This window comes from Ochotona princeps, chromosome 8 (assembly GCF_030435755.1).
Source record: "Ochotona princeps isolate mOchPri1 chromosome 8, mOchPri1.hap1, whole genome shotgun sequence".
NCBI lineage: Eukaryota > Metazoa > Chordata > Mammalia > Lagomorpha > Ochotonidae > Ochotona > Ochotona princeps.
The window spans coordinates 59605567-59628240 of record NC_080839.1 but is presented as its reverse complement, the minus strand read 5'-3'; the positions used below and the strand labels follow the sequence as shown (position 1 = coordinate 59628240).

The following is a 22674-nucleotide window of genomic DNA, read 5'->3' as shown; positions in this document are numbered from 1 at the left end:
CATAGCAGACCATGGCCGAGTTCCCAGCTACAATGTGGCTCAACTCTAGTTGCCAGCATCTGGACAGCATCCCTGTCTCTTTCTCTTATTCCATCTCTCTAATTTTCAAATACATAGACACAAAAATATGTTCACATTTGGAAATGTTGTTCACACACAGAAAAACTACACCGACATAAATCCCACTTCTACTCAGGTAACAACTGCCATAAGCAAAATTATACAAAACATTCAAATAAACATAGCTTGTTGGCAGATACTGTGCCCTGATGTGCCATGGGAAGCAGCAGAGAATGGCCCAAGTCCTTGGAACCCTGCACCCACATGAAACCTGCAAGAAACTCTGGCTTTGGGCCTGGCGGCGTGGCCTAGCGGCTAAAGTCCTCGCCTTGAAAGCCCCGGGATCCCATATGGGCGCCGGTTCTAATCCCGGCAGCTCCACTTCCCATCCAGCTCCCTGCTTGTGGCCTGGGAAAGCAGTCGAGGACAGCCCAATGCATTGGGACACTGCACCCGCGTGGGAGACCCGGAAGAGGTTCCTGGTTCCCGGCTTCGGATCGGCGCGCATCGGCCCGTTGCGGCTCACTTGGGGAGTGAATCATCGGACGGAAGATCTTCCTCTCTGTCTCTCCTCCTCTGTGTATATCTGGCTGTAATAAAATGAATAAATCTTTAAAAAAAAAAAAAAAAAAAAAAACTCTGGCTTCCAGCTTCTGATCAGCTCAGCTCTGACTGTTGCAGCTGTTTGGGGAGTGAACCTGTGCAAGGGGCATCTTTCTGTCTCACCTTCTCGCTATAGATCTGTCTTTAAAATAAAAATGAATGGATCTTTTAAAAATAAACAAGTAAAAATAAAAGAAAATCAAATGGAACATGTAAAGATAAAAATCACAAAATCTGGTTCATTTACCCTGCTAATGTTACTGTCTTCTTAACCACACAAGCTGAAGATGCCATCATTGTCTCAACAGCTGGATGTGTCAGAGGTTATAACCAGGGGGTTGGAAAAATAATAAATATGCAAAATCTTTAAAAAAAAAAAAATGGGCCCGACAGCGTGGCCTAGCGGCTAAAGTCCTCTCCTTGAACGCCCCGGGATCCCATATGGGCACCAGTTCTAATCCCGGCAGCTCCACTTCCCATCCAGCTTCCTGCTTGGGGCCTGGGAAAGCAGTCGAGAATGGCCCAATGCATTGGGACCCTGCACCTGCGTGGGAGACCTGGAGGAAGTTCCTTGCTCCTGGCTTCGGATTGGCTCAGCTCCAGCCATTGTGTGGTCACTTGGGGAGTGAATCATTGGATGGAAGATCTTCCTCTCTGTCTCTCCTCCTCTCTGTATATCTGACTTTGTAATAAAAATAGAATAAATCTTAAAAAAAAAAAGTAAGGAGCTAGTGTAGAGGTATATCAAACTAATCCTCTGCCTGTGTCACTGGCATCCTATATGGCCACTGGTTCAAGTTCCAGGGGCTGTACTTCCAATCCAGCTTCCTGCTAATGGCCTGGGAAAGCAGTAGAGGACAGCCCAAGTACTTGAGTCTTGCACCCATGAGGGAGACCCAAAAGAAGCTCCTGGCTTCTGTCTCCTGGATTTGGACGGTCCTAACTCTGGCCATTATGGCCATTTGGGAAGTGAACAAAAACTCTTTAGGCAAGCAGCTTATTAAGCCCAAACACAACTATCAAAATGCCCCTCAGAAAATAGAAACAGAGTATTCAAACAATCACAAAGCCATCAAAGACATACTGCATTCGGAGAAACAAATTTTTTAAAACCCACACACCTCATAGAAGCTACACATGCCAATGAACAAAATGGAAACTTATAAACTGCTTAAAGAAATGACATCAACATATTCACCAAGTTTAACACAAGACCAAAAAAGTTACAATTATGCAAACAGCATGGTCCTTGCACATGATACAGATGAATGGAATAAATTCAGAATCCAAAATACTCCAATATCTATGAGCAATTAAGTTTTAAAAAGATCAAAAGAGCTCTCAGCAGGAGCTGGCGATGTGCCTTAACAGCTAAAGCCACCACCTGCTGCACTGGCATTCTACATGGGTGGTGATTCAAGCCCCAGCTGCTCCACTGCTAATGCACTGCTAATGCAGGTAAAGCAGCAAATGATGCAAGCGCTTCAGCCCTGCCAGCCAAGAGGGAGACCCAGATGAAGCTCCTGGCTTCAGTCTGGGCAGCCCAGGCCAACACAGCCATTTGCAGAATAAACCAGCAGATGGAAGTTCAATTGATTTACATCTCTCTCTCAATCTCTTAAGAAAAATCCAAATCAAAATGATAAAGATTCGACTTCATTGCCATCAGGATGGCTACTATTTAAAAAAAAAGTGGGGGGCTGGGGGGAAATGAGGCTGCGTAGTGGTGTATCAAACTAACCTTCTGCCTGCAGTGTCAGTATCCCATACGGGTGTCAGTTCAAGACCAGGCTGCTGCATTTCCAATTCAGATCCCTTCTAATGTGCCTAGGAAAGCAGCATAAGATGATCCAAGTGCTTGGACTCTACACCAATGTGAGAGACCAAGAAGAAGCTCCTGGTTTCAGATCAACCCAGCGCTGTGCACGCAGATCATAGCTCAATTTTCCACATGTGTTTGTATTTCACGGGCTTATGTCATAAATTCTAAAATAGCAAGCCAAGAGCAACTGGTCTAAGTTGGAAAGGGACTGAGGCGCAATGGGCTAAGCCTCCTCTGCCTACAAGCACTACCATCCCACACGAATGCTGGCTCATGTCCCAGCCACTTCCTGATCCAGCTCCCTGCTCATGGCCTGGGAAAGTAGCAATAGGAGAACCCAAATACTTGGACCCTGCACCCACATGAGAGAACCAGAAGCTCCTGGCTTCATGCGAGCCCAAGTCTGGCAGCTTTAACACTGAGAGCAAACCAACAGAAGAAGAACTTTCTCAGTGAGTCTTTCTTTCTCTGTAATTCTGCCTATTCAACAAAAATGAATAAATTTTAAAAAAAGAAATTAGTCCTATTTATTAAAAAAAAAAAAAGGTGGGTGTAACAAGTGTGTCAAAGAGTCAAAAACAAAACAAACAAAAAAGAAACAAGACTCCTGGGGCCCAGCTCCATGGCCCTAATGCCTAAAATCCTCGCTGCTTGTAAGCACTGGGATCCCATAAGCACAGGTTCATATCCCAGCTGCTCCACTTCCCTTCCAGCTCCCTGCTGTGACCTGAGAAAACAGTATAGGGTAGCCCAGGGCTTTGGGACCCTGAGGCCACATGGGAGACCCAAAAGAAGCTCCTGGCTAGGGCCCGGTGGCGTGGCCTAGCGGCTAAAGTCCTCGCCTTGAACACACCAGGATCCCATATGGGCGCCAGCTCTAATCCCAGCAGCCCCACTTCCTATCCAGCTCCCTGCTTGTGGCCTGGGAAAGCAGTTGAGGACGGCCCAAAGCTTTGGGACCCTGCATCCACATGGGAGACCTGGAGGAAGTTCCTGGCTCCTAGCTTCAGATCAGCTCAGCACCGGCCATTGCGGCTCACTTGGGGAGTAAATCATTTGATGGAAGATCTTCCTCTCTGTCTCCCCTCCTCTCTGTATATTTAACTTTGCAATAAAAAATAAATAAATCTTAAAAAAAAAAAAAAAAAGCAGCAGCAGCAGCAGCTCCTGGCTCCTGGTTTCAGATCAACCTAGCTCCATTCGTTGTGGCTACTTGGGGAGTGAACCAGTGGACAGAAGATCTTTCTCTTTATAATTGTGACTTTACAATAAAACAAATAAATTAAAAAATTTCAGAATCCAGAAGCAATTTAAACATCGAGACTATACAGCAAAAAAACAGCAATTAGGGATTAAGATAAATAAGCGGGCACCCATTTCACAGCAGCATTACTCACAACAGCCAAAACATGGAAACAATCTAAGCGTCCCTCAACACAGAAACACACCAGCAAAAGCAAAGGGTACACAAAATGTGATACATACACATATAATGAAGTATTATCTATTCTTTAAAAAAAGGATGAAATTCTGCTACAGACAAATGACTGAACTTTGAAAACATTACATCAAGTGAAGACAGCCAGACATGAAAGGACGAGAAGCAGAGTGACAGCTGTAAGGGTTGAGCAGTGGGAAAAATGAAGAATTTGCAACTCACAGATAGACTTCTACAGCGGGGGAAGATGAAAAAGTTCTGGAGGTGAATGATACAAATACTGTGAATGTACTTAATCTCAAAAACCTGCATACACAGATAAATAAATAAATTTGGGGTCCAGCATCGTGGCCTAGCAGCTAAAGTCCTCGCCTTGAACACCCTGGGATCCCATATGGGCACCAGTTCTAATCCCGGCAGCTCCACTTCCCATCCAGCTCCCTGCTTGGGGCCTGGGAAAAAGCAGTCAAAGACGGTCCAAAACCTTGGGACCCTGCACCTGCGTGGGAGACCTGGAGGAGGTTCCTTGCTCCTGGCTTCAGATCGGCTCAGCACTGGCAATTGCAGTCACTTGGGGAGTAAATCATTTGATGGAAGATCTTCCTCTCTGTTTCTCCTCCTCTCTGTGTATCTGACTTTGTAATAAAAATAAAAATAAATCCTTTAAAAAAATTGTGAAAATGGAATGGGCGGGCAGAGCAGGATCAGTGGCAGTGCGTGTTAAGCTAGCAACTGAGACACCAGCATCCCACCTCAGGCTGTCTGGAATCAAGCCCTGCCTTGGCTTCCTATCCCACTGCTCGCTAATGCACACCCAGAAAGGCAGAGGATCACAGCTCAAGGACCTGGATCTGTTGATAAAGTGTCAGGCTTCCAGGGTGGGACTGCTGAGGCCTGGCTACTGTGGGTATTTGAGGAATAAACCAGTCATGAAAGCCACCTCTCTCTGTCACTTTTTCAAATAAATAAACTCTGTTTAAACATCATTAAAATAGCAAATTTTGCGGGTTGATATTCTGTGCAGCAGCTAGGCTGTTACTTGGGTCATTCACAGCCTGTCTTGCCATAAGGGGTTCAAGCGCTGGCTCCACTTCTAATTCCAGCTTCCTGTTCATGTGCACCCAGGATGACCCAGAATGACTCCTGGCTGAAGCCTAGCCCTCCCTTGGCTTTTGAGGTCTTTGGGAAATGAATCAATGAAAGATTTTCTGCCTGCCAAGTGACTTTAAGTATTTTATGTTAAGTATATTTCAGCACAATTTGTTTAATGTGTCTGTATACAATTCATGCAACAACACAATGTAATTTAAGGCGAACTGCTTTTGTTCTCTTTATACAACGGAGTCACAGTGTATCAGTGTGAAGTCGGGGAAGGATGTGCTACAGGGTAGCTTAAGTCAATTGTGGCCTGAACCAGGCCAAACCTATGCAACTAACTAAACCTCAATTAACTTTAGGTATGCCCACCTAGCTGTGTTTCTCTGGTTTGAAATACCTTATATCTGGCCCAGCGGCATGGCCTAGCAGCTAAAGTCCTCGCCTTGAACGCCCCAGGATCCCATATCGGCGCCGGTTCTAGTCCCGGCAGCTCCACTTCCCATCCAGCTCCATGCTTGTGGCCTGGGAAAGCAGTCGAGGACGGCCCAATGCATTGGGACCCTACACCCGCGTGGGAGACCCGGAGGAGGTTCCTGGTTCCCGGCTTCGGATCAGCGCGCACCGGCCCATTGCGGCTCACTTGGGGAGTGAATCATCGGATGGAAGATCTTCCTCTCCGTCTCTCCTCCTCTCTGTATATCCGGCTTTCCAATAATAATAAAGTCTTAAAAACAAAAAACAAAAAACAAACAAAAAAAAAAAAACTTATATCTGTGATACAGGACCAATGAGAAAAGTTACTTCACTGGTACAACTCCACTGCACCTGTCTTCTCTTGGATAGAAGCACAGAAGCTTTTTTTTTTTCCTAATATTACTTTGTATCTCTTCTCAATAATAACCCATGCCACTAAGCTTATCTGACTTTGCAATAAAAATAAATCTTAAAAAAAAAAAAAAGGCAGCCAGAGCTTGTCAGTGTGTCCGCGAAGGCAGTAAGCAATAGGCCAAGGACTAGAGTCTCTGGATGAAGACGTGGATGAAGCTCCTGGCATCTATGGAAATTCAGGGAATAAAACAGTGGGTGAAAGAGCACTCTGTCTCTCATACTATTTCTTTTTTTTTTTTTTTAAGATTTATTTATTTTATTACAAAGTCAGATATACAGAGAGGAGGAGAGACAGAGAGGAAGATCTTCCATCCGATGATTCACTCCCCAAGTGAGCCGCAACGGCCGGTGCTGCGCCAATCCGAAGCCAGGAATCAGGAACCTCTTCCAGGTCTCCCACGAGGATGCAAAGTCCATTCTCGACTGCTTTCCCAGGCCACAAGCATGGAGCTGGATGGGAAGTGGAGCTGCCGGGATTAGAACCAGCGCCCATATGGGATCCCGGGGCTTTCAAGGCGAGGACTTTAGCTGCTAGGCCACACCGCCAAGCCCTTTCAATACTCTTTCAAACAAACAAGTATTGGGGCCCGGCGCTGTGGCCTAGCGGCTAAAGTCCTCGCCTTAAACACCCTGGGATCCCATATGTGTGATGAAGAGGCAGTGAAGAAGTGGACAGTAGCAGGTCTACATTTTTAAACACTCTCTCTGCCGTAACAGGAAGCTCTGCCAGTAGTCATAAGCGATGGTTAACTCCAAAGTGGCTCTGACTAGATTCACATGTATTTGTCAAGAAAAATGCTCAGGTCAATCTATCTAAAGTGTATTGAGATGCCTTAAAGTGCTCTCTTCACTCAGTTACCAGCACATCTCACCATACTTACCTCTCAAATCTCTTCGGTCATTGAATCATTTTTTCCTTATCTCATTCTCCTGGTGATTTTGTATGAATACCTGACTTAAAAGTTCTCAATTTTATACCAGTAGCCCATTTTTTTAAAGATTTATTTTCTCTGAAAGGCAGAATTAGAGAGGGAAAAACAGATCTTCTGTCTGCTGGTAAACTCCCCAAATGGCCACAAAGGGAAGCAGTGGGCCAGACTGAAACCAGGAGCCAGGAGCTTCGTTCCGGTCTCCACATGGGTGCAAGGACCCAAGCACTTGGGCCATCTTCTGCTGCTTTCCCAGTTACATTAGCAAGCAGCTTGACTGGAAGTAGAGTAGCCAAGGATCAAACCATCTGAGATGCTGACGTCACAGGAAATGGCTTAACTTCCCATGGCACAGTGTTTAGGCAGCTTCCTACATCACCCATCTAGACCTCTCAAACTTCAGAATCATGTATCCATTTGACTGTGTAGGAAACAACTGAAACTTAAACCAAAACTCAATTCTACCCTTTCCCCTCCAAAATTATTCTCCAAAACTTGTTACCGGGCCCGGCGGCATGGCCTAGCAGCTAAAGTCCTCGCCTTGAACGTGCCGGGATCCCATGTGGGTGCTGGTTCTGGTCCCAGAAGCTCCACTTTCCATCCAGCTCCCTGCTTGTGGTCTGGGAAAGCAGTCAAGGACGGCCCAATGCTTTGGGACTCTGCACCTGCGTGGGAGACCCAGAAGAGGTTCCTGGTTCCCAGCTTCAGATCAGCGCAGCACTGGCCGTTGTGCTCACTTGGGGAATGAATCACCAGACGGAAGATCTTCCTCTCTGTCTCTCCTCTCTGTATATCTGACTTTGCAATAAAAATAAATAAATCTTGGGCCCAGCGGCATGGCCTAGCAGCTAAAGTCCTTGCCTTGAACACACCAGGATCCCATATGGGCGCCGGTTCTAATTCCGGCAGCTCCACTTCCCATCCAGCTCCCTGCTTGTGGCCTGGGAAAGCAGTCGAGAATGGCCCAAAGCCTTGGGACTCTGCATCCTCGTGGGAGACCTGGAAGAAGTTCCTGGATCCTGGCTTCGGATCAGCATAGCATCGGCTGTTGCAGCTCACTTGGATCAATGGACGGAAGATCTTTCTCACTGTCTCTCCTCCTCTCTGTATATCTGACTTTCTAAAAAATAAATAAATAAATCTTTAAAATAAATAAATAAATAAATCTTTAAAAAAAAAACTTGTTACCCCTGTGGACAGCATTCATTCTGGTGTAGCAAGTAAAACCGTACTGGTTCAAGTCCCAGCTGCTCTTCTGCCAAATCCGCCTTACACACCAGCAGGAAGTGGCAGAATGTGTAGAGTTGCTCCCTGTGATGGAAACAGTTCGTGTCCCAGGTGCTCTCCTTCCAATCCAGCTCCTGTTACTGACCTAGAAAAAGCAGCAGGAAATGGCCCAAGTGTTTGGCCCCCTGAAACCTGTGGGAGACCCAGAAAAAAAATCTCCAGGTTCCCAGCTCCAGACAGGGCCTACCGCAGCCATTGCAGCCATTTGGCAAGTGATGCAGCAGATGAAACATCTCACTTTCTCTGTCTCTCCCCTCTCTGTAACCATGCCTTTCAGATACATACATCGTACAGAGAGAGATCCACGTCTCCTTTCTCTTACACCCACATTAAGTACACCAGGAAGTCCCCTGCAGCTCTGCCTTCACCACGGCCACAGGAGCCAACCACTTCTCATAGCTCCACTGGCATCACTCAGTCCAAGTCACTACCATCCCTCACTTGCAAAGACTTCCTGACTGATCTTCCAGGGTTTGTCTTTGCCTCTGTCTTCACCACTCGTGGACCTTAGTATACTCTGAGTAAGAGTCAAATGATTCTAAAAATCTTAATTATTACACCAGGTCATCCACAGCTCAAAACCTTCCAGTGGCTACTCATTCAAGTCAAGGTCACTTCAACGGTCGTCAAGGCTGACCACAAGCCTGTTGTGCCCATACTCCAAGCACTTGCCATTTACACACTACTACTCCATCCAAGTTTACTTCAAGCTGCACTGGCCTAGCCTCTCTGATGTTCCTCCAATAGTCTAGTCCTGGTCTAGCCTCAGATCTTTGAATTTTTGACTCTGCCTAGAATGATCCCCATAAATACACAAAGCTTATTCTTTAACGTACTTCAAATCTTTACTAAAATCAAGTTGCCCTCTGCATGCTAGTTCATTTTGTAATCTCTACCCCTCAGTCTTTCATATCCCCTGTGTGCTAGTTCTGCTGTGACCCTCCAGGGCACTGTCCTCTGTTCTAGTGTCATGGTACTATAGTGTGTCCTTACAGTCAGTCTCTCCCATTGAAACTGTAAACTCTAGGAATGTTTGTGTTTCATCCCCTGCTAAACATCCAGTCCCTTTCACACAGAGCCCAATTAGCTCAATACTGACTCACTGGATGTTAAAAAAAAAAAGCCTCTTGAGACATGCCAGACTTTGTTAGACCCAATTCAAATTCTAGGTCCAACCTAATAAGCATATTTCAATTTTGTTGTCTTATTTATATTATAACATTCGAATTTTAACTATGCTTTTGTCATTTTATAATCTCTTTACTTGGCAATTACAGATACTTACTAATTTCAAAGAGTTCAATTTCTAACTTGTCCTGCCATTACCGTAAATAGAAAGAACAGAAGGCTTTGCCCAGAACTTCTGGGTTGGAAATCCTAGCTGTTCTACTTCCTAGTAGTATGACTCAGGCAAGGAAGACTCCTCCAACTCTTAGCTTCCCAGCCATAAAATGGCAGGATACAGACAAATCAACAATCTGCCTGCCCACCCATCCTATAATGAATCATAGGCTTATGGTAAAAAAATCAGAAATGCTTAAGAAAATGCTTTCAAGCTACAAACAATATACAAGTGTGAGTTAAACACCCCTCCTGCAGTTTGGGGAGAGCCTGGAGCAGCACTCCTCACCCCAGCTCACTGCTTCGATACTACACTCAAGCTTCAGAGCCACACTGGCTCTTCCACTCACTAGCTACACCTTAAATAAGTGACTCAATCTCCCTGAGTCACTGTTCTCACCCATTACTGGAGAAGACACCAACCTCCTAGCATCCTTTTTGAAGATTACAGATTATATGCATCTGTGTAATGCACCTATGGAAATACTTAATGAAAGATTTTATTTTTTGTCATTTTCATCTTATTTCAAATGGACAAAAATTTAAAAGTGGCTAGTACAAACTACATCACAGGGGTCAGAAAGATGATTCTGATTTGTCAATTGTCTGTGAAAGGACAAGAAGTGGAGGAAAAAAGTAATCAAGCAGTAAAATTGAGTTCACATGTTAAACTTCTTTCTTACTTGCCTTTCTTCACAGTAAAATAACAGAGTAAGAAATAATATAAATCAGCATAATCATATATAATAATCTGAAAGAACCCATTTTATTTTCCTTTAATTTTCATTTATTTGTTTTTCACGTTACCTGAAATGCCAAGAGACAGAGAGGACCCCCTCACACACAAAACAAAAAGCAAAGCTCCCTGCCATCTTCTGGTCTGCCTCCCAGATGTTCACAATAGTAAAGACTGGGCCAGGTCAAAGGCCTGGAACTCAACTCCACTTCCCATCCAGCTCCCTGCTTGTGGCCTGGGAAGACAGTCGAGGACAGCCCAAAGCTTTGGGACCCTGCACCCATGTGGGAGATCTGGAAGAGGTTCCTGGTTCCTGGCTTCAGATTGGCGCAGCACCAGCCATTGTGGTCACTTTGGGAGTGAACCATCAGACGCAAGATCTTCCTCTCTATCTTTCCTCCTCTATGTATATCTGACATTGTAATAAAAACAAATCTTTAAAAAAAAAAGAAGTTGGATCACAAGTGAAAGAGCCAGATCATGACCCAACATTTCAATAACAATACGGGCATCCCAATCTGGGACTAAAGCACTACATAAAATTCCATCCCTGGAATCCACTTCACAATTAAGTATTATCATATGATGTGCTAAATTGTATTAGTTTATAAATTTTTCACACATCAAGACATTTTAACACTCCAAAACTCAAGTTATACACACACACAAAAGGTTAACAGTTTTCCACCCACTGAACCCTGCTATAATTTCACTAAATAGGTTTAGAAAATCAGAATGTCTGAAAACAAATTTAAAAATAAAACCACATTTAAGATGCGTATCAAAGGCCCGGCACAGTAGCCTAGGCAAAAAAAGTCTTTACTTTGAATGCACCGGGATCCCATTTGGGCGCTGGTTCCAATCCCGACAGCCCTGCTTCCCATCCAGTTCCCTGCTGTAGCCTGGGAAAGCAGTCAAGGATTGCCCAGAGCCTTGGGACCCTGCACCTACGTGGGAGACCCAGAAGAGGGCCTAGTACAATAGCTCAATTGGCTAATCGTCCCCCTTCAGGCGCCAGTCTTAGATGATGACCAATTTGTGCCCCGCTTACTCCACTTTCCATCCAACTCCCTGCCTGTGGCCTGAGAGAGCAGCAGAGGATGACCCAAGTCCTTAGGACCCTGTAGCTGCGTGGGGGACCCAAAAGAGAATACTAGCTGCAGATCAGCTCAGCTCTAGCCATTGTGGCCACATGGGGAGTGAACAAGGGAATGGAAGATCTTTCTCTCTCTGTAACTTTGTGTTTCCATTAAAAATAAATAAATCTTTAAAGGGGGAGGGGTGGAGCAGTATGATGGCTCAGTGACTAAATCCTCGCCTTCCATGCACAGGATCCCATATGGGCACAGGTTCATATTCCAGCTGCTTCACCTCCCTTCCAGCTCCCTGCCTGTGGCCTGGGAAAGCAGTACAGGATGGACCAAAGCCTTGGGAAGTGAATCAGCAGATGGAAGATCTTTCTATCTCTCTCTGTCCCTCTGTAAATATGCCTTTCAAATAAAAATAATATTTAAAAAGAAAGACACTGAGGGTCTGGCACAGCCAGGATCCCATAAGGGCATTGGTTCTAATCCTGGCTGTTCCACTTCCAATCCAGCTCCCTGCTTGTGGAGTGGGAATGCAGTCGAGGACAGACCAAAGCCTTGGCACCCTGCACCCACGTGGGAGACCCGGAAGAAGCTCCTGGCTCCTGGCTTTGGATCAGTGCAGTTCTGACTGTTGCAGTCACTTGGGGAGTAAATCAGCAAATGGAACATCTTCCTCTCTATCTCTCCTCTGTAAATTTGTGTTTTCAATTAAAAAAAAAAAAGAAATCTTATTTAAAGAAAGAACAAATAAAACACAGTGAACCAGCAATGGTATATGAGGTAGGGTGGTGGGGGAGAGGTTGATACTCTACCTTTCAAATAAAAATCTTTTTTTCTTTAAAATGTAAGGGCTGGGGCCAGTGCTGTGGCAAAGCAGGCTAAGTTTTAACCTGCAATGGCAGCATCGCATATGAGCATTGATTCAGTCCTAGCTGTTGCACTTCTAATCAGCTCCTTGCTCATGGCCATGGGACCCTACACCAGTAAGAAGTTTCTGATTCCTGGCTTTGAACAGACCCAGGTCCAACTGTTGGCAGCCATTTGGTGAGTAAACAACAGGAAGGAAGATCTCTTTCTCTCTCTGCCTTTCAGATAAAAAATAACATAAAGGACTTAAAATAATGAAAGCTGCATCACACTGAGAGAAGAGAGAACAGACACATCATGCTATTGGTCCAGAGATCACACTTTGAGAACCACAAGCAGTGTTGGCAAACTTTAAATACGTACCACACACGGTGTCTAGTGCAGTTCTCACTTTTTAAATAACCCTTTGAATACCGAAAACCACACTTAGCTAATGAACCATTCAAAAAAAAAAGTATTTAAAAGAGACCAGAGTCTGACTACAAGCTGTGTGCCAATACTGCTGCACACCCAGAGATATTTATGCTTCTAAAATGCTACTCGAATCACATTACTATCCTACTCTGAACTTCCCTTCATTTTCACTGTATCTTGGTTAAGTGTGAGCCACGTGACACCAGGATCTAGACTCTAGCTCCCATATACTAGCCCAGGCTCATAAATTACATCACGTCACCTGCCAACTCTAGTTCAAATAAACTACTCATCTTTCTCTGCCTCTGCATCTTCATGGTGTTTCCCCATTCAGAGTTCTGGCTTTCTGTGCCAAACTTACCCAAATACCCTTTCTGCACAGCCCAATTCTAACCCAGTGACAAAGCAATTCTATGCCCTCAGAACTAGTAACAGCAGCCCATGAACTTCCCTCCTAGTTACTGCACCAGGTTATCATTTACTGCAAATAAATTGTAAATTCCTTGAGGAAAGGCAGTGATATACACCCCAACGAACCTAGCACATAACAAGGAGTAAAATAAAGATACATGTGTGTACACACATGTTTTTCTGAAATAGCTAGATAACAGGGGCTAATATAATTTCATCCTTATTTATAGCAATCATTGAATACTAATTTTAAGGACACAAACTGAATAAAATACAAATCACAGAATGGTAATCTATAATCAGATCATCCCTATTATTCACATAATTTTTTGATAAGTTCATAAGAGAAGTATAATTTTTGCAACAGTCCATATTATCAGTACAGGTACACTGGCATGAAACTAAAGATAGAAGGTACAATGCCAAGTCAAAGTTTATTTATTTGTAGTTTTATTTTTAAAACACAAAATAGGCTTCTACAAACAAACTACTTTAAATTCTCCCTCAATGATTACTCAAGTTCAAAAACATCTCAGAGGCCAGCACTATGGCACAGTGAGTTAAACTGTGATCTGCAAGGCTGGAATCACACAGAGGCAACAGTTTCGACCCAGCTCCTGGCTGCTGTGCCTAAGGAACCAACACAAGATGGTCCAAGTGCTTGGGCCCTGGCCACCTCTGTAAGACACCAGAACAGAGTGCCAAGCTCTTGGCTTGGCCTAACCTAGCTCTGCATTAAGGCCAAGGGACAGTGAACTAATTAATAGAAGATTTCTCCCTTTGTCTTTCAGGTAAATAAGTCCTTTTACTTATTTACCTGTTTCATTAAAAAGGCAGATTTTACAGAGGGGAGAGTGCTAGTTCACTCTCCAAATGGTCGCAACAGCCAGAGCTTGAGCTGATCAAAAACCAGGGCCAGGAGCTTCCTCTGGGTCTCCAACGTGGGTGCAGGAGCCCTAGGAATTGCGCCATCTTCCACTGCCTTCTCAGGCCATAAGCAGAGAGGTGAATCAGAAGCAGAGCAGCCAGGGCACAACCCAATGCCCATATGGGATGCCAACTCCACAGGGTAGAATATTAGTTTGAAGAGCCACCACACAAGCCCCAAACAAGTAAATCTTTTAAATGAAAGTCTAAAACACAACATACCAAAAAGAGTCACAGTGTGAGCCATTATTAATAATAAAGTTATCCGTGAGAATTCACATTATCAAATACCAATACTGATTTCTCAGAATGTTTTAAATTTGGGGGCTGACAGTGTAGCACAACAAGTTAAACCCACCACCTGTAACATCAGTGTCCCATATGGGCACCAGTTCAAGTCCAGGCTACTGTATCTCCAACCCAGGTAACCTCTAATGCAATTGGAAAGCAGTGAAAGCTTGTATCCACTTGGGAACCCAGCCATTTGGAAAGTGAACCAGCAGATGGAAGCTTTCTCTCTCCCTCTCCCTGTGCTCCCCGCTTTCAAATAAATAAATGTTAATTTCTAAAAAAATTTTAATAGCTCATTTTCATTCACTGATGCTAAGTAGCTAGAAGCACAGAAATTTTTCAGCTAGATTGAAGGATTTCTCCTACTTGAGAAGGATACACTTTAGAAGTCTTTAGTTCAAAGTGTGAACTACTTGGCTACCCAAAAACCTTTCCCAAAAATGGCTACAAATTGCTACAGAAGCACTTGTCTACATTCCAACATAAGCTATGGCAGAGGATTAAAGCACAGGGGGGAAAAAAAAAACAAATTAATCAAAAGATGGGCAGCAGGGAGCAAACTGGGACTTCCTTCCCTTTGCAAAGCACCTTACACCCTGAAAAGGCCATCATTCATTGCTAAGAGTTAAGAAAGACACACTGACTGGAGGATACGCCAGCCCAGGAGCCAGAGGACTGTTTTAACTCCTGTTCTGCCACTGTCTAAGGGTCCTAGCCCTATCCCTGAACTTAATATTTCCCCACATGGCCCATAAGATCAGCTTCCCAGGCCTCCTCAGGGTGTGAGAATTATTTAGGAAGTACTTCAAGCAAGTATCAAGAAGGAAAACCAATCCACTGCGCAATGTCCCATTTGCTAAAGGCAGAACTTACCTACACAGTTACCAATAGTTGCGAATCCTAATTCCTTAGTGTCTTCTCAGTTAAGTCTCCAGTGACTCAGTAAACTGCACATCCCTGATGAGCTAGTTCAGCAACCTCAGAGAAATGAATTATCTTCCAAATCCTGGTTTTCTCACAAGCCCCTGACACCACCCAACCCAATTACTGGCAAAGGGAAAACATGATACGGACTCATAAAGTGAAGCCTGGTTAACAGCTATACCAACACCAACGGGCTGAAGACTTGAGAATCACAGTGGAACTTTCTTCCTTAGCATACCAGAAATGTGACTCCTGAAAACAATCCCAGAAAATCATCGTTTGAACAAGAGCTTTATTAAAGGGTAAGTTCCTACCTACACTTTTTTTTACACAACTCGTAAAAATGCTCGCAGGCAGTGCGGCCAGGAAACAAAATTCGCTCAAAACCTAAAACTAACTGACTAGGTTGTCTCCAGCACCTGCTTCGCGTGGAGCAACTAGACCCTGAAAGAAAAAAGTGCTGATGCCATCCCCAGCTGCCCCTCTCCTGAATGACAGGAACAATGCACACGCTGACAAAAGAGAGGGGCAGCCGCCCAAAGCCCCGGCCGCTACCTCCTCCCCTCACCCCAAATCCCCGACCCCACCCCACCCCAAGGCCCTGGCCTGACACCCCTCCTGGGCGGAGAGCTTGTCTCAAGGAAAGAAAAAATACCACCCTTCACTCCTTCCACCAGTGCCTGGCACCTCAAAGGGTGAGGGACACGCTGCCTGTCCCCACCAGTGCCACAGAGAGAAGGCTAAACCAGTTCCAGGGACACCGGCGAGGAGGTTCGGGGGGCGCCTGGGTCGGACCCCCGGGCAGGCAGGGCAGGGAGGTGCATGCCTGGACGTGCCAGGCGGGGAAACTGGGACACCCGCGTCCCTCCCCGGTGTAGCGGCCGGAGGAACAGGCGACAAGTCGACGCGGGTCCCAGGGCACAATCGGGAGGACGTTCTTCCCCTCCAGCCTGGTCCCGAGGGAGGGCTGCGGGCTGCCAGGGCGGTGGCAACTCCTCTGGCTCCCCAACTCCGGGACGGCGCGAGCCCGGCCGGCTGCGGCCCGCTCGCCCTGCACGCGGTCGGCCGGCGCCCGCGGCCCGTCCGCGCCCTGGTCCCCGCCCGCCGCCGCGCGGGGCCGGGCTGCCCGACCTCGGCCGGCCGGGCGCGGGGCCAGGCGGGCCGGCGGCCTGGAGCCCTACCTGAGGCTGTGTACCAGCTCCCGGCGTGACTGGCTTCCCGGCAGACCACTCGGTTGGACATCTTGGTGCCTGTGCCGCCTATGGTGCACGAGGATGAATGAGGAGGAGGCGGCGGCGGCGGCGACGGCAGGAGCGGCTCCGCGAGGGGACGAGACACCGCGGGCCCAGCCCAGGAGGAGGCGGCAGCGGGGAGGGGATCAGCCCGGCCCAGGAGGAGGAGGAGGAGGAGGAGGAGGAAGAGGAGGAGGAGGAGGAGAGGGGGAGGAGGTGGCAGCAGGGGCGGTGGCAGCGGCAGCAACAATCACCACAAACTCGGCCGAGCGCCGGAAGATGGGAAGGCCGGAAAGCCCTGGCCCTGGCCCCGGCCCCCGGCCCGCGGCCCCGCTGCCGCGGCCGCCGCTGCTGCTGCCTACCGGGGCTGGTTCCACCAAGCCCCCGCCGGTGACCCCACCCCGTGACTCGGAGCCCGCCCCCTCCTCCCACCCCCGCACCCACCCCACCCCACCCCCACCCCCGGCTGGGCCCTCGGGCAGCTCCGCCCGCCCCGCCCCGCTCCGCTCCTCCTCCTCCTCCTCTTCCTCCTCTTCCTCCTCCTCCTCCTCCTCCCCCCCGGGCCGCGCCGCGAGGTTAACGGCGGAAACCGGACAGGCCAGGCGGCATCTGGGGTCGGGCGGCCCCCACCGGGAGGCAACGGCCTACGCTGCGGCTCGGCGTCCTCCTCCCCCCTAAGATAGAAAAGCAGCCCAGGGTCCGGGGCCCCCCGAAGCGAGGGAAGGCAGCCCCCAGCGCAGCCGACGCTCCCTTACTCGCCACTCGCCCGGGTCCTGCCCACTGAGCATGCCCGGCGCCGCGGCCAGGCCCGGGCCCGGAGACTCAACGTGCGCGCTCCGCGCTCTGGGGTTTGGCGGCAGCAGAGGCTGGGGGAGGGCGCGGCGAGCAGGACGCAGCCGCAAGGCAGCCCCCTCCCCCCACGCACACCGGCAACTGCACCTCTTTGAGCACAGCAAAGAGGCTGGCCACCTGGGAGGGGCGGCTGGTGTGCCCCCCGCAAACACACACACCTGAAGGCGGAGTCCCTGGTGGATTTGCACCCTCGAGGTTTCCCTCTTGGGGCTGCCAATCTTGTCTGTGCTAACGCTGGGAAGTTAATGTGTAGAAGCAGGCACCTGTGATCCTACTTTCTGCTGCCGCCCGGGCACCTCTAACACGGAATCGTGGCTTTAGACAGTGAGCGATTAGCCTGTTGTCCAGCTGAAGGGGGACAGAACTGGCCTCATTTGTAATCAACCGTAAAATGGGGAGCCAGCACTCAACGGATGTAGCTGGGATTGGAAGAGAGACCCAGGTAAAGGGGCCCCATGGCAGCTGGGGCACAGCAAATACTATTTCTGCTTTGTACTATTTCCTCCTTTGCCCTTGCTAGATCTAACTATAAATTCCAGAATTACACGGGAAAATCAGGAACAAAGAATTCCTTTGCAAGTATAAAGAATCCAGTATCTTGGATCTTCTGGGAAGTGCTGTTGGTACCCAGTGCATCACTCCAACACTGGGAAGAGGTGAAGAGCCACCTGGATGCCCTCAGTCAAAGATTTGGGTCTTGCTGCAGTGTCTTTCACACTAAACAGGCACTCCCTGTGGAAGTGGGGGAGAGGGAGATAAAGACCACGTACCTGAGGTTCAAGTTTAGCGTCCCCAGAGCCATAATTCACATTGTTACAAAGGCACTGTGTTGGTTGCTTCTCCCCCCATACTTTCTAACTTTATGTGAAATTCCTGTGCTATGGCCTGATAAATCACTCAAACACTGGTGAGTTACCTGCATTTTTCTACTTCCTTGTGTATTCTTTCCACTGAATCTATTTTCCTTCACTCCAGTTTTACCCACCTCACCTCACCACTCATCCACGGTTTTCTTTAAAGACTTATTTTTATTGGAAAGATTTACAGAGAGAAGGAGAAACGGGATCTTCCATCATCTGGTTCATTTCCCAAATGGTCACAGTCGCCGGAGCTGAGCTGATCCAACTCTGGGAGCCAGGAACTTCCCTCCAGTCTCCCACACAAGTACAGGGCCCCCGAGACTTGGGCCCTCTCCTGCTGCAATCCTAGGCTATAAGCAGAGAGCTGGATTAGAACAGGAACAGCCAGGACCAGAACCAGCAACCATGTCAGGTGCTGTTATTAACAAGCAGGAAATGAGCATGCTATGCCCCTGCACTCACTCCAAACCCAAACTCACTTTAAGTGTAACAGAAAAGGGAAGAGAAGAACTCGGATTGCATGGTACTGGTGTTTCTAGAGTACAGTAGCAAAACTCAGGAACAAGATAAAATTCTCATTGTAAATCTGAGGGAAAAAAAAGTTCGTGGAAATGTAGGTAAAGCTGATGATACACACCATGCTTTAGCAGAGCCAGTGCCTTTCTGGGCCGCTCGCTCTCAATCTAGCTCCATGCTGATGCACTGCAGACAGCAGTCGGGCATGGTCTAACTGAGCCGCTTCCACCCATTCCAGAGACTCAGATCAATTCTCAGGCTCCAAGCTTTGGCCTGGCCCAACCCTAGCCATTGCAGCCATCAGGGAAGTAAATCAGTAGGTGGAGAATTCCTTTCTCCTTCTCTGTAACTCTTTCAAAACTAAACATTTTTTATTTAAAAATTTTATTTCTGGGCCCTGCGCAGCGGCCTAGCAGCTGAAGTACTCGTCTTGAACGAGCCAGGATTCCATTGGGAAGTTTCTCTGGGTCTCCCAAGCGGGTGCAGGGTCCCAAGGCATTGGGCCGTCTTCAACTGCTTTCCCAGGCCACAAGCGGGGAGCAGAATTGGAAGTGGGGCTGCTGGGATTAGAACTGGTGACTAGGGCCCAGTGCAGTGGCCTATCGACTAAAGTACCGGCCTTGATCGCGCTGGCATCCCATATGGGCGCCTGGTTCCAGGTTCCTGGCTTCGGATTGGCTCAGCACTGGCCGTTACGGCCACTTGGGGAGTGAATCATTGGAGTGATTCATCAGATGGAAGATCTTTCTGTCTCTATATCTGACTTTGCAATATAAATAAATAAATCTTGAGCTCGGCGCAGTGGCCTAGCGGCTCAAGAACTCGCCTTAGATGTGCCAGGATCCCATATGAGCGCCAGTTCTAATTCTAGCGGCCCCACATCCAGCTCCCTGCTTGTGGCCTGGGAAAGCAGTCGAGGACAGCCCAAAGCCTTGGGACCCTCCACCGTGTGGGAGACCTGGAGGAGATTCCTTGCTCCTGGCTTCGTATTGCTCAACGCCAGCCATTGTGTGGTCACTTGGGGAGTGAATCATCGGACAGAAGATCTTCCTCTCTGTCTCTCCTCTCTCTGTATATCTGACTTTGTAATAAAAAAAAAAAAATAAATCTTAAAAGAAAATTTTTTTTTTTAGATTTTACTTCTCCACAACTAACAAATAGCTTAGGAGCTCCCTAACACTGAGTATTGTACAAATTAAAAAACTGTTATTTGGCATAGTGGCCCAGTAGCGGTGATGCCAGCATATCATACAGGGGTGAAGTACTCTTATGAGCCACCTCCCTGCTGATATCCCTGGGAAAGTAGAGGAAGTAAGTGCAAGTATTTGGTAACTTGCACCCATGTAGGAGACCCAGTTGGAGTTCCAGGCTCCTGGATTTGACCTGGCTTTGCTTTGCTTTGGCCATCACAGCCATTTGAGGAGTGAACCATCCAATGGCCCTCACGCTCTCTGGCTCCTTCTCTGTCACCTTACTTTTAAAAAGAAAGAACAGGGCCTAGCAGCTAAAGTCCTCGCCTTGAACGCCCCAGGATCCCATATGGGCGCCGGTTCTAATCCCGGCAGCTCCACTTCCCGTCCAGCTCCCTGCTTGGGGCCTGGGAAAGCAGTCGAGGACGGCTCAATGCATTGGGACCCTGCACCCGCGTGGGAGACCCGGAAGAGGTTCCTGGTTCCCGGCATCGGATCAGTGCGCATCGGCCCGTTGCGGCTCACTTGGGGAGTGAAACATCGGATGGAAGATCTTCCTCTCTGTCTCTCCTCCTCTGTGTATATCTGGCTGTAATAAGATGAATAAATCTTTAAAAAAAAAAAAAAAGAAAGAACCAAAAGCAAAACAAAACCTGAAATTTGTTCATGTAAATAAAACAAAAACAAAGGGAAAATTCTGGAATGATACCATAGTATTCAGTAGATAATTCAGCACACAGGCTTTTTTTTTCACTTTTTAAATTATTATTATTTTCCATGATATACTTTTGTTGGTATCAAGATTCTCCCCTTCCCTTTGCTTTCTCCCCGACACCATCATTTTCCCCCACAGACTCCTACCTTCAATTGAAACTGGTACTCTCAGTGCTGGTCAACTTCACCATATTCTGCTTCAGAAAACTCAAGGAACATTCATTAAACACTATGCGCCTGACACAGGGCTAAATATATTACTTATTTAATGATTCCTGTAAGATGAAAATTATTATTTTCCAATGTTTCCGAATGAATTTCTATAAAAGCTTTTTTTCATATTACATATTTAAGATGCCCAGAAATTCCCAGCGGTGAGCTAATCTGAAGCTAGGAACCAGAGGCTTCTTCAGGTCTCCCAGGTCTATGCAGGAGCTTAAGGAATGGAGCCATCTCCACTGCTTTCCCAGGCCATAAGCAGAGAGCTGCATCAGAAGTGGATTGGTTGGGACAGGAACCAGTGCCCATAAGGGATGCCAGTGCCACTGGCAGAGTTAGCCTGCCACACCATCATCACAGCCACACTATACTCAGATTTGTAAACAAGTGGATTCTCGCTTATAGCAACATACAAATTTCATTTTTGTCCCTCATTGCTACAGTTTCGAACTATGTGTCAAATTAATTTGCTATGTCTTTTGGAACCCAATTCAGAAAGAGAAATGGCTACAAGATTTCATGCTACTGGGGCCCAGTGAGGTGGCCTAGCAGCTGAAGTCCTCACCTTGAATGTGCCAGGATCACATATGGGCGCCGTTCTAATCCCAACTACACCACCTCCCATCCAGCTCCCTGACTGTGGCCTGGGAAAGCAGTCGAGGACAGCCCAAAGCCTTGGGACCATACACCCTCATGGGAGACCCAGAAGAGGCTCCGGGCTTTGGATTGGCACAGCTCTAGCCATTGTGGCCACTTGGGAATGAATCATCAGACAGAAGATCTCCCTCTCTGTCTCTCTTCCTCTCTGTATATCTCACTTTCCAATAACAAAAAAATATTTCATGCTACTGTTGCAACTGTTTTGTCTTATTTATAAGAGTCATCCATCTTAAAATCCTGCTATACCTTCACCTAAGTGATATTTAAATGGAAGCTTAATATCCTCCTATAATTTCTTCAGAATTAAGCACATGACCTCCCTTCCAAACCACTTTTCTTCTCAATTCCAGGATTCATGTTATCTCAGAATCTATTTCTGATTTACTTTACTGTCCGTGCAGCAACTCAACCATCATCGCAATTCAAGAACTCACACTTAAAGAATATTACTGTATGTAACAATAGCTTCACCACTAAATAGTCAGTGATAACTGTTTTCCAATATAATTGTCACATATGTGTAAAGAATTTGTCACCCAAGGAGCCAGTGTTGTGGCATAGCATGTTAAGCCACTATCTGCAATGCATATGGTTGCCAGTACAAGTGCCAGCTGCTCCACTTGCAACCCTGCTCCCTGCTAAGGCACCTGGGAAAGCAGCAAAGGATAGCACAAGTCCACAGGTCCCTGCACCCACAAAAGAAGAACCAAAGAAAGCTCTTGGCTCCTGGCTTCAACCTGGCACTGCTGTGGAAATATCAGCCATTTGGGGAGTGAACCAGCACATGGAATCTCAAGCTCTCTCCCTCTCTATAAATTTTTCCCTTCAAATAAATAAATTTTAAGCTACAGTAAATGCTGCTTTGCAATACAGTAGAACAATATCCACTATAAACTGAACTCTTAGAGCTAAGTGAACAATATCCTTTTTTTAAAGATTTATTTATTTTTATTATAAAGTCAGATATACAGAGAGGAGGAGAGACAAAGAGGAAGATCTTCCATCTGCTGATTTACTCCCCAAGTGGCTGCAATGGCCCAGGCTCAACCGATCTGAAGCCAAGAGTCAGGAGCTTCTTCCACGTCTCCCACGCAGGTACAGGGTCCCAAGGTGTTGGGCCATCCTGGACTTTTCCCAGGCCGCAAGCAGGGAGCTGGATGTGAAGTGGGGCCACTGGGATTAACTGGGATCTTGGTGTGTTCAAGGCGAGGAGTTTAGCCGGTAGACTACTGCCGGGCCCATGTATGATATTCTTTTGGTTTTTTTAGGATTTTTTTATTTTTATTTTGAATTATGTGGTACAATTT

The 22674-nt window shown here is 47.0% G+C and overlaps 1 protein-coding gene across 3 annotated transcripts in view; it reads right to left on the bottom strand.

The window, feature by feature from the left end:
• MEMO1 (mediator of cell motility 1) overlaps window positions 1-17384 on the bottom strand; it is a 102133-nt gene extending 84749 nt beyond the window's left edge. Inside the window, exons 1-2 of one of the 3 annotated variants that reach the window (XM_058668115.1) lie at window positions 17367-17384; window positions 16306-16383 (exon numbers count right to left, since the gene is read on the bottom strand). In XM_058668115.1, coding sequence (XP_058524098.1) covers window positions 16306-16366 — 61 coding nt within the window. In that variant the 5' untranslated portion in view covers window positions 16367-16383; window positions 17367-17384. Of the gene's footprint in view, window positions 1-16305; window positions 16628-17111; window positions 17239-17366 lie in introns of those variants that run through there. The other 2 variants (XM_058668114.1, XM_058668116.1) reach the window with 2 other exon arrangements.
• Window positions 17385-22674: the final 5290 nt, after the last annotated feature.